Consider the following 16,612-nt stretch of genomic DNA (forward strand, 5'->3'; position numbering starts at 1 on the left):
AGATGCAGAAGTGTGAATTTTATCCAATGATATTATTACATAAACAGTTCATTCTGTACCAGGTAATACATTTTTTGTAAATTTGATATTTAACCCTCTGGGGTTGAAGAACGCGCGTCAAATACGACCATTTGCGATGTTTCTATTAATATCTTAGTGATAACACAGCACAGAAATACAGTTCAAACACTCTCTGAATGTGCAGAAATTGCTCTTTCGATTTCATTTTATCACAAGACTGTACGCGATACTGTACATCCCGAGTTACGAGCCTATGAATAAGCTTGAGACACGCCTCCTCTGCTTCTCACTGTGTCTAACTGGTGGATTCGCTTGTTTTTAAGACTCTGATAAAACTATTTCAATCACCAAAACAATTCATCCACATGAGTAAAGGGATGTTTTCATAAGAAATATAAAGAATTTGTAAAATAGGATTTAAGTTTTTCAGAGTTAGAGACAGATTATCTCTTCATAAAATGCTCTAGGTCACATGGGCCTCTCTTAATGAGAGAGCCGAGATTGTTCTGAACATTTTGATATAAAACATATGGGTAATATATTATAGTACAAGCACTTTAAAGGCGAATTTCCAAAAATTGAGAAAATGTCCTTAGAGCCCAAAGGCTTAATAATAATATTATAATTGTGTTCAAACAGTATATGAATATTGTTTTATTGTACATCTGTTTCAACTCCCAGTATAAAGTATTGTCTGTGTGTTTTAGTGTTTATGTGTGAGGCTACCTTTATTGCTGGATGCGATTTCTGTTGAGAATAAACTTTTGATTGGTAGTGGCTTAAATCTGAATAAATTAAATAAAATTTGATTACAAAAATGATTACAACATTTAAATACACTCAGTGCACTCAGAGCTTGGTTAGCGATGTAGTTGTTGTTATCAGTTCAGTAAAGTCTTCAGTTAATGGCTTTTTGATAATGAGATTAATGGTATGACTTGATAGACGTCCAACAGCGATGTCCTGCAGAGGTAGTCTATTGTTTACCATAAACACAATCAACAGGGGTGAAATACTCTGCCAAATAGTGTCAGTGTCGAAACATTTAATGCCATTGATAAGTGACTAACAGCATGTGGCTGTCACCATACCCCAAAACCACACCATGAAAATTTGAAAAAGATTATTCTCTCTTAACAGATCTGGACTGTACGACTATAAAGAAACGCTGTCTTCCCTGTTCTTGTCACTTTCACCACATTCTCCATCTCATACCACACTTCTTCTTCTTGTCTTTGAACAAACACTGTGCTTCTGTTGTGTGTCCTTAGCACATTCATTGTGTTCTGTGAACAAGTGCTTCAGACTTGTCCGAAAAAACACAGAGTACTTCGGAAAGGATCCATCTCTCCTCCATGAGAAATGAGGCCATTGTATGAGATAAATAGCATGCTGTCACTGTGTGTCTAACATGAAAGAATGGATACAGAAAGCTCTGAAAGGAGAGTGACTGCGAGCTTGGTTCGGGCAACCAGAGCCTGGCAGAACACAGAAAGAGTGAAAGGAGACATGATTGATATTCCTTTATGAGAAAAACCCTTCCAAGAGCATAAGTCTACACAGGTTAACCCTGTAAAGGTTACAACAGCGTATCATACAGTTTAGCATGTTAAAAACGAATAATTCATACTATTTATTTATAATTACGATGCAAGGATTTTCAAGGCCATAACAGCTTTGAATCTTCTGCAGTACATTTTAAAAATGAATGGGAAAATTTAGTAAAAGAGGGATGTTTGTACATTCAGCATACCACAGGAAACAATCAACAAGATGCAAACTAATTTATTTAATAACAATGTGGAAAACTACTGTTGCCCTCAGTGTAACTGTAATGCACAGGTTGTATGAATTAGAGCAAGATGGCTACAGTTTCAAAAGTGAAGCAGTAAACATGTCGGTGTGTTTAGAGTGTTGTGGTGATAAATCAGAATACATCACTGATGTTGCTTACACAGAGGGCAGTAAGAGTCTCTCGCTGGTTGATCTCTGGCCTGGTGAAGCTGTCACTGGGGTGCAGCCTATTTGTCTCCACACAATCACACAAAGAGTGGGCTAGTTTATGGTCATGTTTTGGAAAGGACCCATCTGCTACACATCCATGTCTTGTCAAACCTAATGCACGCACACACCTGCACACACACACGCACACACACTGGTTTGTTATAGAAAGGATACTTCTTATGTGCTATGTGCCTGAGACTAAGCAGCTCCATGTCTGCAAAGTAAATAAGGAAGAAAATGAATATGTATCAGTGTTTTATGATGGTTTTAAGTGTATTACTTTGTTGAGAATACATGTCTGCATCTGTTTTAGGCCTTTTCCACACATCCAGTATATATTTCATAATTTCATATAAGACATCATTGTACTGCGGCATGGAAACATCACCAAACGTCTCACATTTTTGTCAAGTAAACATTGCAGTTATACAATAGCAATTTGTGGAGAATTCCATGTTTACATCCCTGTAGTGTGTGTGTATGTATTTTCATTTAAATCAACAAACTGAGCTAGAGTGTTCAAACTTTTAAATACAAGTTTGTGTCCAAAACACAATCTACTTCTCTATCTCTCAGTCTCTCCTCACCCTCGTTTTTTCTTCTTTCTGAGTCTGTTTGAGTGTGTACCTGCACTCTCCCATCTGTGTGAATGCAGTCTTTTCATGCCCATCCTCACCCTGGAATTATCATCTCCTTAGGAGACTTCAAAGTGGTCTTGCTGACACTGAAAAAATGTTCCAATTATGGCTTTTGAAGTGACCACAGCTGCTCCGGATGAGGTCCTGTTCTGTACCTGCTTTAAATGGAGCATTGTGAAGTCTTTGGCATGCTGTTTCATTTCTTCAGCACCAGGTTTTGAAGACACTGACAGACATGTGTTTGTGCAGTGGAGAAATAGGTTGTACAAGCAGATCCAAACTGTTGCACTGAGATGTAACTTCAGGAATAGAAACTATGTGTGATGTTCTCAGTCTGGTTCTTGTTCATATTCATGTGTTCTGGTTGTGGATTTCTACCCTACAGATCTATAATGAGATGATACGAGATTTGCTGAATCCATCCTCTGGGTTTCTGGACCTGAGGGAGGACTCAAAGGGGGAGATCCAGGTTGCAGGAATCACAGAAGTGTCCACCATTAATGCTCGAGAGGTTAGCTACATATACGTTTGAAAGATTTTGGTCAGAGCTTTGGTCAACCTGCTTGGGACAGGGATGAGGGGTGTTTTACAGTTTGAAAATTGCCTTTGGTTTTCTTTTGTTTATTTTCAAATTTTCCTTTAATGGAGTGTGGTACAATTTCTTTTTTAAAGTGGCTGTAATCTAAAAATATAAAATATATAAAAATATATACCTATTTATCACAATAATATGGGCTGACGTGACTGATGTGCATTCTGAAATAAATTGTGTATTTTAGCTGGTAATTGCTAGAGAGGGAGGGTTGGCCCTCAAAATCAAATATTAGTCAGACTCTCTGTTTTGATGACGGATCAATGATAACCTGTTTGTGATTTTCAGATCATGGAGTTGTTAATGAAGGGGAACAAACAGAGGACTCAGGAGCCCACAGCAGCCAATCAGACATCTTCTCGCTCTCATGCAGTGCTGCAGGTTGCAGTGAAGCAGCAGAGTCGTTGTAGAGATGTGCTGCAGGAGGTCCGCTTCGCTCGCCTCTTCATGATTGACCTCGCTGGGTCAGAGCGTGCAGCACAGGTACAATACACTCACACATGACAGAATCTCAGATCTTATGGGCCTAAAGCATGCTAAAGCTTTCCAAGATTAAACTTGAACATAAATGAGCATAGCAAATGTGCATAATTATCCTGTCATTAGGAATGTAAAAATGCCAATGCCAGCTGTCAAGTGATGCTGAGTTAATAGCAGGTTAGAAACAAGTGATGTCTTACCTGTCTCACGGGAAGCATGTGTTAACCTTTATTCACACTGCTTTACAGCACTGTTTGATTTAACTAAAGGATGGCACTGGTAGTGATTGAACTAGGGATCAAATTGGGTAAAAATGTTTATTGATTGAGGGTGGGACAGCAGGTAGTGTCGCAGTCATGCATCTCCAGGGACTTGGAGGTTGTGGGTTCAATTCCCGCTCCGGGAGACTGTCTGTGAGGATTCTGTGGTGTGTTCTCCCTGTGTCTGTGTGGGTTTCCTCTGGGTGCTCCGGTTTCCTCCCACGGTCCAAAAACACACGTTGGCGACTCAAACGTGTCCGTGAGTGTGTGACTCTGGCGCCCCCTCCAGGGTGTATTACTGCCTTGCGCCCAATGATTCCAGGTAGGCTCTGGACCCACTGCGACCCTGAACTGGATAAGTGGTTACAGACAATGAATATTGATTGATTTATTGGTTTTGGATTTGTTCATAAAAACCTTTTGTTGAAACATATTTGAAAGTTTGCAGCTGAGGCTCACTGGGGGCTTCATGAAATGAGGTTTAAATATATTAAGTGATTAAATGGAACCCTTTTGAATGGGGAAATTGGTCTCTTGGCAGTAAATGTGTTCCAATGGGAAAATAAATGAATTTCATGGACCGGTCTTTAAAATAAGAACCTGTTATTGGGAATAATTATCTGCCGGTTGTGTTTGCATTAGAGGTTTCACAGCAGGGAGCTGTGATTCAGTCACCAGACAGAAGTGCCTGTTAAATTAGCTTTTTTCTTTCATGCGATGCAATAGAAAAGTACATGGCACATTTTAGGAGACAGCACTCATCTGCCATGGAAACAGATAAATGTTAACCAGCCACATTCTCTGTGGGAGTGGATGTATAGGGTCCAGCAGAGGGTTTACTCCCTAAAGGGGTGTATCTTGAAGAATAGAGTTGACCATTCTATGTCATTGGCCATGGGTTGCTCCGCTACATGTTTGAAAAATGACTCCCTGTTGACAGTGAAAATTAATCTGTAGTGAAATTAAATTAAAGGATTTAGCGTCCTCTACTGGTTAATAATTAAGCTTCACTTGACTCCAGATTAATAAAAAGGTTTAGAAAAAAAAGCCTATCTAAACATGTGAACATGTGTAGGGTGATTTCAAGACACCACACACTATTTTACATCTGTGTCACTGCTCCCATTGGACCCAATTAAATTTCAAAATTCATATACAGATATTGTTCACACACTTCAGCTGATGCAGACACAAATGTTCCTCATATATTTTTGTCATCTTACTAGTTCATACACAGTAAATTCACCAGTGTTAAATCAACACTATTAATGTTAAATTAACTGAGAGTGTAATAATAACACTGGGTGAATTTACTGTGTAGATAAACTTCTGAGTTAAAGCTTAGGCTAAAACGTATATTTGTTTTGACTAGTTTTGCATGCTTCATACAAAGATGCCGTACCTGTCTCAAAGGAAGCCTGCTTTATCCTTTATTCACAAACATGTAGTGGAGCAACCCATGACCAATGACATAGAATCTGCTGTGTTGAGGGAACCCACAAAAATGCATCCAGTGTTGCAGTTGCCAAGTGATACACCAGCTATTGTAACATAATTGTACACTGTGGCATAATTTCATTTTTTGAAACCAATAAAAAACATTGAACAAATTGTTCCACCTCCAGCTCTTTAAGGAGAGAATATATGAATCACAACAGGCACACAGGGCGGCACGGTGGTGCAGCAGGTAGTGTTGCAGTCACACAGCTCCAGGGACCTGGAGATTGTGGGTTCGATTCCTGCTCCAGGTGACTGTCTGTGAGGAGTTGGTGTGTTCTCCCTGTGTCCGCGTGGGTTTCCTCCTGGTGCTCCGGTTTTCTCCCACAGTCCAAAAACACACGTTGGTAGGTAGATTGGCGACTCAAAAGTGTCCGTAGGTGTGAGTGTGTGAGTGAATGTGTGACTGTGTGTGTTGCCCTTTGAGGGTAGCGTTTCCAGGGTGTAGCGTTGCGCCCAATGATTCCAGGTAGGCTCTGGACCCACTGTGACCCTGAATTGGATAAGCGCTTACAGATAATGGATGGATGTTTGGCTTATACATGTGTATGATCAAATATTTACTGTCATTGGCATTTACATTCAGGCAATGAACCTTTAAAACCATGGAATTAATTTTGTAGATCGATAGAGTGTGATAGAGTTGGCAAATTTTGTAAAGTTTCTTTCCTGTCTCTTTTTCAGACACAGAACCGAGGACAGAGGCTGAAAGAAGGAGCTCATATAAACCGCTCTTTACTGGCTCTTGGAAATTGCATCAATGCTTTGAGCGAAAAGAATGTCAACAAATACGTCAACTACAGAGACAGCAAGCTCACGCGCCTACTTAAGGTGAACACATTTAACACTGACATTTAAAAATTCACTCTCTCTTGCTCTGTTCTTTTCTTACTCTCTGAAACCCATACATAGTTTGGTCGAAAAAGCAAAAAATCCTTTCCACAATCTATTTCAAATGCACTACAACCTCCAAGACTGGTCTGAGGTTATTAGAAAGACCAGGCATTTAAAACGAACTCTTTGAGAGAACTTTTACTTTTTCTTTTGCCACCTCACGTATATATAACTGTGAACGATTAGAGATTACTCTATATTTACTTATATATATTTCCTACATTTTCACTGTTAATTACCTTCCACGTAATGGACATTTTGAGTGAATATTAAATAAATGAAAGTGAGGTCTTCGGCATTGTGATGAATGGCAGTTGTTTTTCAGTAACAATCTTTCTTTTATCTGTTCGGCTGACAGGACTCGTTGGGTGGGAATAGTCGGACAGTAATGATAGCTCATATAAGTCCTGCCTCACTGGCCTTTGAAGAGTCTCGTAATACTCTGACTTATGCAGACCGTGCCAAAAGTATTCGCACACGGGTGAGGATTACACAAGAACACTCTGTGTATCAGCTCATGCTGAAAAATTTAAAGTTCTCCAAGACATAAGGAACACGTTAGCAAGGATTCTTACCTATGCTTTTATTCATCCCTAGGTGAAGAGGAATCTGCTCAATGTGTCCTACCACATTGCTCAATACACCAGCATCATCTCAGACCTCCGCAGTGAGATCCAGAGGCTGAAGAAGAAAATCGCTGAGCAGTCTGGCCGGCAGAATAGTGACAGAACAGACATACGCCATGTGCAGGGTAACTCGCTCCTGAATGTTATAGAACTTATTTTATAAAGTAATTTGACTTCTTATTGTATATTCAATATAACAGTATGAAGAGAGTGCTTAGGAAGATTATTGTTAAACATATTTTGTTTACCTTTCTTACCCTGGGACGCTTACAGGCGCTCGGGAGGACTGGCACTTTTTGAGGGGCATTAGAAAAAATGCAGTAGGCAGGATGTAAACCGCTTTACTGAAAGGTCCTCTTTAATACAACACAGACAATTATTAGACTACAAGGCCTAGACTGACACTCCCGTTGAGTTCCACATTGCAGACTGGGCTTGGACTGACATCTGTGTGTACTGCAGCTTAGGAGAGCTCAGATTTAGAGCTAAGAAGTGTGTAAATACATTTCTATGTATGAGTATCACATAGATGCACAAAACCTAAGAGCTTTAAGCACATGGTGATCTCTGCTGATACCCATGTGCTCTCATTGGCCACTGCTGAGCAGGTGAACAGTGCCCTCCAGTGGTTGAAGTTGATTAGTCAATGCATGTTCATGGAGTGACTTATGCACATGAACAAATGTAGCTTCAAATTAACAATCAGGATTTTAAAAGCTACATAGACAAATTATCACACACCAAGATGAGTTATAACATAACCACAAATAGGCTTATGACTGGTTTATGACCACGTATTCCAGTATTTTTCTTCTTTATAGACTACTATATAACTGTCTATATAATATAGTGTAAGACTGAACTGTTACTTTAGGAGATGTTCTAGTCTTGTGCACTATCACTGTCTGACAAGAAAGACTATCATATGTAACATTTATTAGAGCTATGACATATTGACACAGAGAGTTTTCCATGTAGCTGTGTTGGCTCTGGTGGTGTTAGTAAGAGATCTGACATTTCAGGCTTTCAGAAGCCATTTACCACAGACACTGGTTCACTGTCTCCCTCCTCTGCCCGATGTAGCGGAAGTGCAGGCACACTCCACGCAGCAGAGCCGAGCTGAGATGGACCAGCTGAGAGAGCAGCTGATTGAAGCATTCAGACAGCAGATGGAGATCAGAAAACGTCTGATGGAGCTGGACAACGCCAACATGGAGATTCAGATAGACACATCCAAACACCTGGTGACCATCGCAGAGTGAGCATCATATTTTAATACACAATCACATCCTACATCTCATCTCATAAACATTTGGTGAAAATGAATAACAGTTTCTAATGTAAATTTAAGAAGTGAACAGAAATATATAAATCTTTAAAATGGTTCTTTTTAACAGTGCTGTGACATTCACAAATACACTGGATTCATGGTGCTGTTTTTAAATGATTTCCAAGTAATAATTTTTGCCTAAACATGAATATATTTGGCTTTTTATGCATCAATTTTCACTGTAACAAGAGAAGTTCTAGCCTTTTTCTGATTCTTTTTTCTCTGTAGTTGGGAGCAGGAATGTAGAAGACACCATAAGAAGTGGCAGAGTGAAAGGAGAAAGGAAAGCTTTAATAAAGATGAGAGTGAGAAGGACTCAGACACTCCAGAATCTCCACCGGACTGCACAGAGACTCATGAGGTGGCTGTGGCCAAGGAGAATCTTGTGACACTCATGGCTGAACAGAAGAAAATTAGCAAGCAAAGGGTAATGACTGCTTACAACCCCTAGAGGGAGTGACAGAACAGCAAATATCTTGCCTCATCTATCTCTGAGTTTAGAAGGGTATTTCTGCAGGCAGGAGGCTCCTCCAAGTGTAAGGTACAGCTCCAAATGGGAAGTACAACGTAACACTAAACCTTTACCTAACCATAACTTTCCACTAACTAGTGTCCTCCTACTTACTGTGTATATCCCTCCCACATGCTGGTCTCCGGTCTGCAGAGACATATACTTGACTTTAACTTTAGACCTGTTATTATTAGTCAGAACCCAATGCAAAATAAACAGTGAGTTAATTCAAGAAAGTAGTTTTGTGCGGCTGATAGGTGTCATGTTATAATGTATACAACTGAAATAAAACTGAGTTTGCTGTAAGACTTTCCTGCTTTCTCCCTGGTCAGGCTGGTCTTGAGCGGCACTTGGCAGAGCTTCGAGAGAGGGCTCGAAGGCTGGAAGAGCTTCTCCCTCGGAGGGTGAGCTCCGAGGAGCAGCGAGAAGTTCTTGGGCTGCTGTGTAAGGTCCATGAGCTGGAAATTGAGAATGCAGAGATTCAGTCCCATGCTCTACTCAAGGACAATGTTATCCGGCAGAAGAATGTAGTGGTGCAGCGCTTTGAGCAGCACAGACAGCTCTGCCATGAGATTATCCAGCAGCAGCGGCAGTTTATTGATGGTAAGTCTGCAAGACAAATGCACAGACCACACACTATCAGAAAAAAACGGCACTGAGGTACTAACTTCCATACTATTAGGAAAGTATCTTCAAGGGTACATCCAAGGGTTCTTATCTTGCCTAAACCGTCCTGTTCACAACCACCATTTTCTATAAAAGAGCAAGAGCCACTTCAGCACTCTGTAATGCACAAGTGAACAAGTGGGTACAATGCATTGCTTGGGGATACATGGAAAAGGAGGCAGTACACTGTTACAGTGTCCACACTTTATGTAAGAAGCACTTCCAAGTGCTCTGGTACACTCCCATGGTCCAAAAACACACGTTGGTAGGTGGATTGGCCGTAGGTGTGAATGTGTGTGTGTTTTGTGTGTGTGTGTGTGTGTGTGTGTGTGTCAGCCTGTGGAGGACTGGCATGCCCTCCAGGGTGTGTTCCTGCCGTATGGCTATTGATTCTGGGTAGGCTCTGGTCCTACCGCAACCCTGAACTAGATAAGCGTTTACAGACAATGAATGAATGAATGAACAGAACCTTTTATTTTGTAAATATATATTCATAGCAAATTAAACAGAAGCCTGCAACACTTTTCAAAATATCTAGAACTAGAGCTTGTGTACTTCTGTTTTATCACCTTTATTTTTACAATGCTCAGGACAGAAAACACCAGTGTATCCAGTGTATTTGAAAGCCATTGTTCTGTTATACAGGTCTTGGGCTCTGTAGCTATAGGTGGACTTCTGTACTATATGGATACTAATACACTCCATACTGTGACAAATCTTGTTTTCCAAACTCATATGATTCTGTGTCTGTTTGTCCACAGATCACAGTCTCCTAGTACCTCCTCATCTACAACAGCTGTATGAGATATACATCAGGGAGCTGGACGAGAGGAACCTGGACCGAGTCGTGGCTTTAGACAAGGTCACAATCCACACTCTGAAGGTGTAGATAAATGTTTCTCTTTCAGGCACATACACTGTACAAAACTATGTTCTGGGCATGTTTCATAAAAGATTCAGGTACTATAGATTCTGTACCAAATCGATAACGTTGTGCTTGTATTCACAACCAAAATCTCCATCCAAAGTATTTGTCTTTTATAATGGAATTACATTTTTTCTACAGGAGTGCTCCCTACCAAAGATTGCCCTCCCTTATAGAGGACGTGACCCCTTGCAAGAGCTGGACTCAGACCAGGAAAGTGTTCGCACAATGGGCTCCGAAACCAGACAAGGAAAGGTCAAAGTGCGGAGACACACTTTGCCGCCCATTCTCCCAGAGTCTGATGGGTAAAAACTCTACTCAAACAAATTGTACATCAAGTGTTTTACAGGAGTAACTGTAGCTGGTGTCCCCTTTCTTATTAGCTCTTTTTATTGTATCACATTAAACTATCCTGCTCATTATAAATGTATTACATTTTTATTGTGTTCAGTGTTTTTTTTTCTTTTTTTGACAGTGAAAATAATCGTGTGTTTAAGAGCAGTCCGCATGCAAAGCAGTTGAAGAACTCTGTGGTGATGACTCCACCACCCATTCACATAAATGGACAAGGCAACCGTGAGGTACTGTCACTTATTTGACAGACATGGTGCCTACAGTAGTGTTATGAAGAATATGTTTGACTATTCTGTAACATGATTGATCAGTAAAGTATATGTGTGATAGTTGTGTGTTGTTTCTCTCTGCAGTTGCTGCCAAGTGCTTTAGAGGGCGCTCTGAGCTATACGCTCCTAAGCCACAGTGTGAGCAGTCAACTGGACTCTTCCCCAGAGAGCAGTGAGAATGGAACTGAAGCTCCTCTCACACCTAAAGGTGAAGACTGACTGCACTTACACATTTACACAAATAGTTTTGTAAAGTTTAATGTACAAAGCACATTTCCAGAGACGTTGGTTTCATTCACTTTTAGCTTTATTTAACAGACTAAGGACAAACGTGGTCAGTGTTTTTAATGACTAAATATGTTTTGATGATTAAGTATTAACCAATTATATAATTCCAATGTTTCTTGGAATTATACTTTATAATACTTTGGGGATTGATTTAGCTAATTGTTGCAGCTTTGAAAGTGGATTTTATGCACAGTTTTAACTGTATACAAGACCAGAGCTGCCCAACAATCAGAGGTCAATGTTGTCTGATCCTCCTCTGAATGAAGCACAATACATTTTCAAAAGGAGACAGATGTGGACTGGAGGCAGGCCAGTCAAGCACACACTCTATGCCTCTGAAGCCATGCTGTTGTAACTCATGTAGAATGAGGTTGGACCTTGTCCAGCTGAAATAGACACAGAGTTTCTGAGAAAAGACATTATATTAATGGAAGAATATGTCTCTTAATATACCAGAATAAACCTCTGAGTCAGTGGTACCTTCACATACATATGCAGATCAGATATGTCATGGCCAATAATGCACCCCATGCAATGACAAAAGGTTTTTGCACTGTTCATTGGTAACTGTCTATAATCTGAAATTCATTTTTCTCAAAAACAAAACGAAGCATGGACTTAGGTGACCACAGAAATTTTCCACTGCCTTTCAGTCCATCTCCAGTGACTTTGTGCTCAGAGAACTTGCTAATGTTTATGCACAAAATTAATATAAGGCTTTCTCTTTGTATAATACAGTTTCAGGTTCTATCCAACAGTGGACAGTTATAAGATTATGAGGCTTTGTCTATCACAGTAGCATGACAAGTTCTCCAACAATAATGGCTGAGGGTTCAATGGTCTTGCACATTCAGCAGAGGATTTTTGCCCTCTCCGTTTACACACCCAGATTTTTCCTGACACCCTTTGACCTGTAGATGATGAAAGACATACATTCTTTGTAATCTTGCACTGAAGAACACTGTTTGAATTGGATAACAATTCATTCACAAAATTTTGCATAAAGAAATAGCAGCCCATTTTTTCTAGCTAAATCTATTCTTTGTACGTGTGTCCCTTAAATGAACCTTCAATGGGATTAACAAATCATGATTCACTTATTTATAGCATTTTATAACCTGTCCCTTCCCTGTAAATTGTGTTTGTGCATAAATGCATATAACTGTCTGAGTAACTATGTGCATTAAGTGAATATTTAGAGCACATACTCTATTTACAGCATACATCTTTGAATGCATAGGTTAAAGTTTTATGTTTGTATGACCTGTCTTGTCATCAGAATAAACCTTTGACAACAAAGGCTGTGTTTATTTGTTATAGTCATTATATTGAGCTGTTTTCCACACAGTTTTCAATCCTAGTCTGGCTAAAAACATGGTCAGTGAAAATTCTGAAAATTGCTGCTTTAAGAATGGAGTATTGTGCCAGTTGAATCTCCTGCTACATTATTGTGTATGTAATGTGTTCCCCTTATTCAGAGAGGCAGCAGATTCTGAGAGGGGTTCACAGCATTGCTGTGAAAGCGGCCCGACGCCGCTCCAAAGTGTTGGAGATAGATGCTCTTCGTCTTCCTCCTCCTCCTTCCCCTCTGGATCCTATAAAACACAAGAGCAGTTTGTCTCTAAGTGAGGCACCACCTAAAGGCCCAGTATTGCGCCATGGCCAGCAGCCTAGCCCGGAGCTCCGTCACGCGACCTCAGACGACAACCTGTCCAGCAGCACAGGGGAAGGCCCTGCTCCCAACAGCACCTGGACACGACCCCGCAACCGTCAGGCCATGCTCAAGAACACCACGCCACGGGAGCAGGACTTTGAGGCTCGCAGACGCAAGAGAAGGTCTCGGTCATTTGAGGTTACTGGACAAGCAGTAAGTAGTCATTACCATAAATAACCACCTTAATATATAAGATATTGATACAGATCACATATATCAACAGAGCAATATGTACTTTTTAATTTCTTATTTTTTTATTTTTTTCTCCAATCATTTTTCTTCATTTTATAAAATAGTCATTAAACTGACACCTAATTACCTGGATATATCAGATATTCTTTACTAAAACTATTTGAATCATGGACCTGTTTTATGTGACCTAAATTGGTTCTTTAGGTACTACAGCAGGTAGGTGTCGCAGTCACACAGCTCCAGGGACCTGGAGGTTTTGGGTTCGATTCCCGCTCCGGGTGACTGTCTGTGAGGAGTTGGTGTGTTCTCCCCGTGTCTGCATTGGTTTCCTCTGAGTGCTCCGGTTTCCTCCCACAGTCCAAAAACACGTTTGTATGTGGATTGGCGACTCAAAAGTGTCCGTGTCTGTGAGTGTGTGTGTGTGTGTGTGTGTGTGTGTTGCCCTGTGAAGGACTGGCGCCCCCTCCAGGGTGTATTCCTGCCTTGCGCCCAATGATTCCAGGTAGGCTCTGGACCCACCGCGACCCTGAACTGGATAAGTGGTCACAGATAATGGATGATACTACAGTTGAATTTAGTTTAGCTAAAATTTTATACTTCAAATTCTGTGACTTTCGTAAAATCTAAATAATAGCGTCAGTTAACTTATAAACCATTTCTGAATGATTTGTTTATGTAAACTATTTATAAACCTTACAGAACATCTTCATTTTAGGGGTTGTTAATTTCCAGGAGGACGAGACTTATCTAAACCTTCTTTGTCTTCCAGTTAACCCAAGGCAAGACCACCAGCCAGCGCTTCAGGCCCCTTGATAGCACTTCTGACCCCCACCTGCACATTAATGGTCAACCTCCTGCACCTCTCCTCCGACCCCAGCAGAGAGTGCCAGCTCAGCTGACCAAAACCCGACCCTCTCACCTCAGCCAACAGACAGGTCAATAGCACACTGAATAACATCTGTGGATGCTCATTTCTAATGACTGCGTATCAGACTAAAAAGCAGAATATTGTCAGAACAAAACCTTGATTTACATTTTGTTTACATTTGCTAAAACGTTTGTGTATTAAGTGAAAGGGATGATGTAAACCTAATGATCAAGCACATTCAAACTCAACATGTCTTTTATATTCATTATTCATGATCTCTTTTTCAGTATCAGTATCAACATTTGCATTTACCGTATAGATCTTGGTATATAATACATTGAGTTGACTGTTTAATATGTACTTACTGGCTGTTCTTTGACAAAAATGAATTAGTGAATGCAACACCACTGCAGTAGCTGTTATTTGGATGCTGGACAACATTGAGATAAACATAGCAATGGTATTTTAGTGTGAACTGAAGAAATGTGGCTGTTTTATTAGTCACACACCTACCTGTTTGGTATAAATAGTAAGTGTACAACTAGAGACTGTAAGTTATTTTTGAACTAATGTCTCAGATGTTCCTGTACAATTGGTTATGGTTAAAAGTAGATATACAGTACTGTTAAAGCTGCTTTCATGTACATTGTATTTATGGAAAAACAGAAAACATATAGACTCCGCAACTAAATATGATATGTTTTTCTTCAGAATTTGGTGTGTTTAGATTATTTTACAGTTATATTCCAGACACTGACCCACTAGTTTAATTATAATAAGTAAAGGGTGTTCTTTAACATTACTTTGACAATAATCTGTCAAAGCTGTGAACAATAAATGTATCAAGTCAGATAAAACTGTTTTTAAAATGGAATTGTATTATTTCTCTTTTCAATGCCCACAGGTTCAGCCGCAGACGCTTCCTCAGTAAACCTCTCAACCCACCCAAACAACCTCAAGCGTGGCCCCCAAAGCAGACAGCCTCAGCCCCTGTTGTATGTTACCACCACTGGGGCTGGGGGCCAGCGCACTCGCAAACACTGAATGACCCCTATGCTGAACTGTCATGTTCACATCATCAGCAGAAACTGCTTTGAGGTAAAGACTTGAACATGCCCCAACACCAGCACTAACAAACTCAACCCCCAGCCTGGACATCTGCATGGTTTCCCTGTCTCGCAGTGGCTGAACTCTATGTTGTGGGATAAAATCCTCTGGAAATGAGAGAAACCTTACTGTTGCCTTGTGTTGGGTAAACATGGTTGACCCCCCAGCATATTCTAATGGACACTCCATGGCCAGTTTGCCTCTATCATCTGCATTCAGGACTGTATTTATGCAGACATTCTTGAAGCTTGTCTCTAGCACATTGCTCTCAAGCACTGGCTTTCTTGTTTAAACGTTTATAATCCAACGACTTATGTATTAACATGCATTGATTGTCAAGGATCCAGAGGCTTCAGTCTGCTGAAATGCAGAACAATTAAATCATCTCAGTGCAAGATGAAATAAATAAATAAACTCTTTTCAGGCTAATGATTTTGACAGAGGGTAAACCCTGCCTCTAATGCCTTTGGTGTAAACTGTGTGATCAGGCCTTATGTTGTGTGTATTATCTGAATCTGGGAATCATATAAATCCCCCTGAAAACTTCCCTCAGTATATTTACAGCAAAATGTTGATCTATGTTTTTATCACCCCAGACACAGTCATATATCTGGCTTTTCTACAAGGGAACAGTATACCTGACAACTTTTTGTTTGCATGTAGTATACACTATATATTGACGATTTATTAGCCTGCTAGTCATAAAAGACGTTTTTGATCCCCACTCAGTTTCATTTAAATGTCATTGTTACAGTAAACCACTAATAGGTTTCTCGCTTCCACAGTCATTTGCCATACGTTTCTGCTGAATTTTCTTTTGTCTATGACATGTCTGTTAGTAACAAGACCAAATCAACATTGTATTCATCACATTTCTGAGCCTCAGAGGATGTATTTAATCATCAACCTGCCTTCTTCTTGATGTTCTCCAAGTTTGTGTATTTTTTATATACATACATTATACTCTTTTTTTTCTACTCTTAATTTTGTACATTTTTTTTTTGTATCCAAATAAAACCTATTGCAAATGTGTTGTTTTAGGCCTTGTATTTAATAGTTTCCACATTGTTGCATATACAGTACGGCACAAAAGATTTAGGTACCTGTGAAAACTCCTTTAATTTGGCAGTAAGTGTTTATTGGTTAATGTAAAAGAGTTAAATAGATACAAATTACTTTTATACATATAGTTAATATTTAATATGTTATTGAGTATATGAACTGGTTGACAACAATTAAGTACCCATTCCTGCTTGGAAATCAATATTTATGTACACATTAACTTTATTCAGTGTAGTAATTCTCTTTTTAATCCCTTCAGATGTTATATGGAGATTTCACAAGCAGTAACACACATTCTACCCAGATAAATTATT

At 39.8% G+C, this 16,612-nt stretch overlaps 1 protein-coding gene across 1 annotated transcript in view; it reads left to right on the plus strand.

Annotated features, from left to right (window-relative positions):
• Nucleotides 1–16,185, plus strand: part of kif19 (kinesin family member 19) — a 44,494-nt gene extending 28,309 nt beyond the window's left edge. The window contains exons 6-20 of the mRNA XM_066663735.1: nt 3,049–3,174; nt 3,544–3,738; nt 6,177–6,323; nt 6,745–6,867; nt 6,984–7,137; nt 8,096–8,270; nt 8,571–8,769; nt 9,186–9,456; nt 10,281–10,402; nt 10,586–10,749; nt 10,920–11,025; nt 11,152–11,275; nt 12,834–13,222; nt 14,031–14,196; nt 15,034–16,185. Coding sequence (XP_066519832.1) covers nt 3,049–3,174; nt 3,544–3,738; nt 6,177–6,323; nt 6,745–6,867; nt 6,984–7,137; nt 8,096–8,270; nt 8,571–8,769; nt 9,186–9,456; nt 10,281–10,402; nt 10,586–10,749; nt 10,920–11,025; nt 11,152–11,275; nt 12,834–13,222; nt 14,031–14,196; nt 15,034–15,173 — 2,601 coding nt within the window. The 3' untranslated portion in view covers nt 15,174–16,185. The remainder of the gene's footprint in view (nt 1–3,048; nt 3,175–3,543; nt 3,739–6,176; nt 6,324–6,744; nt 6,868–6,983; nt 7,138–8,095; nt 8,271–8,570; nt 8,770–9,185; nt 9,457–10,280; nt 10,403–10,585; nt 10,750–10,919; nt 11,026–11,151; nt 11,276–12,833; nt 13,223–14,030; nt 14,197–15,033) is intronic.
• Nucleotides 16,186–16,612: the final 427 nt, after the last annotated feature.

Source organism: Hoplias malabaricus, chromosome 3 (genome assembly GCF_029633855.1).
Source record: "Hoplias malabaricus isolate fHopMal1 chromosome 3, fHopMal1.hap1, whole genome shotgun sequence".
In the NCBI taxonomy this organism is placed as follows: domain Eukaryota; kingdom Metazoa; phylum Chordata; class Actinopteri; order Characiformes; family Erythrinidae; genus Hoplias; species Hoplias malabaricus.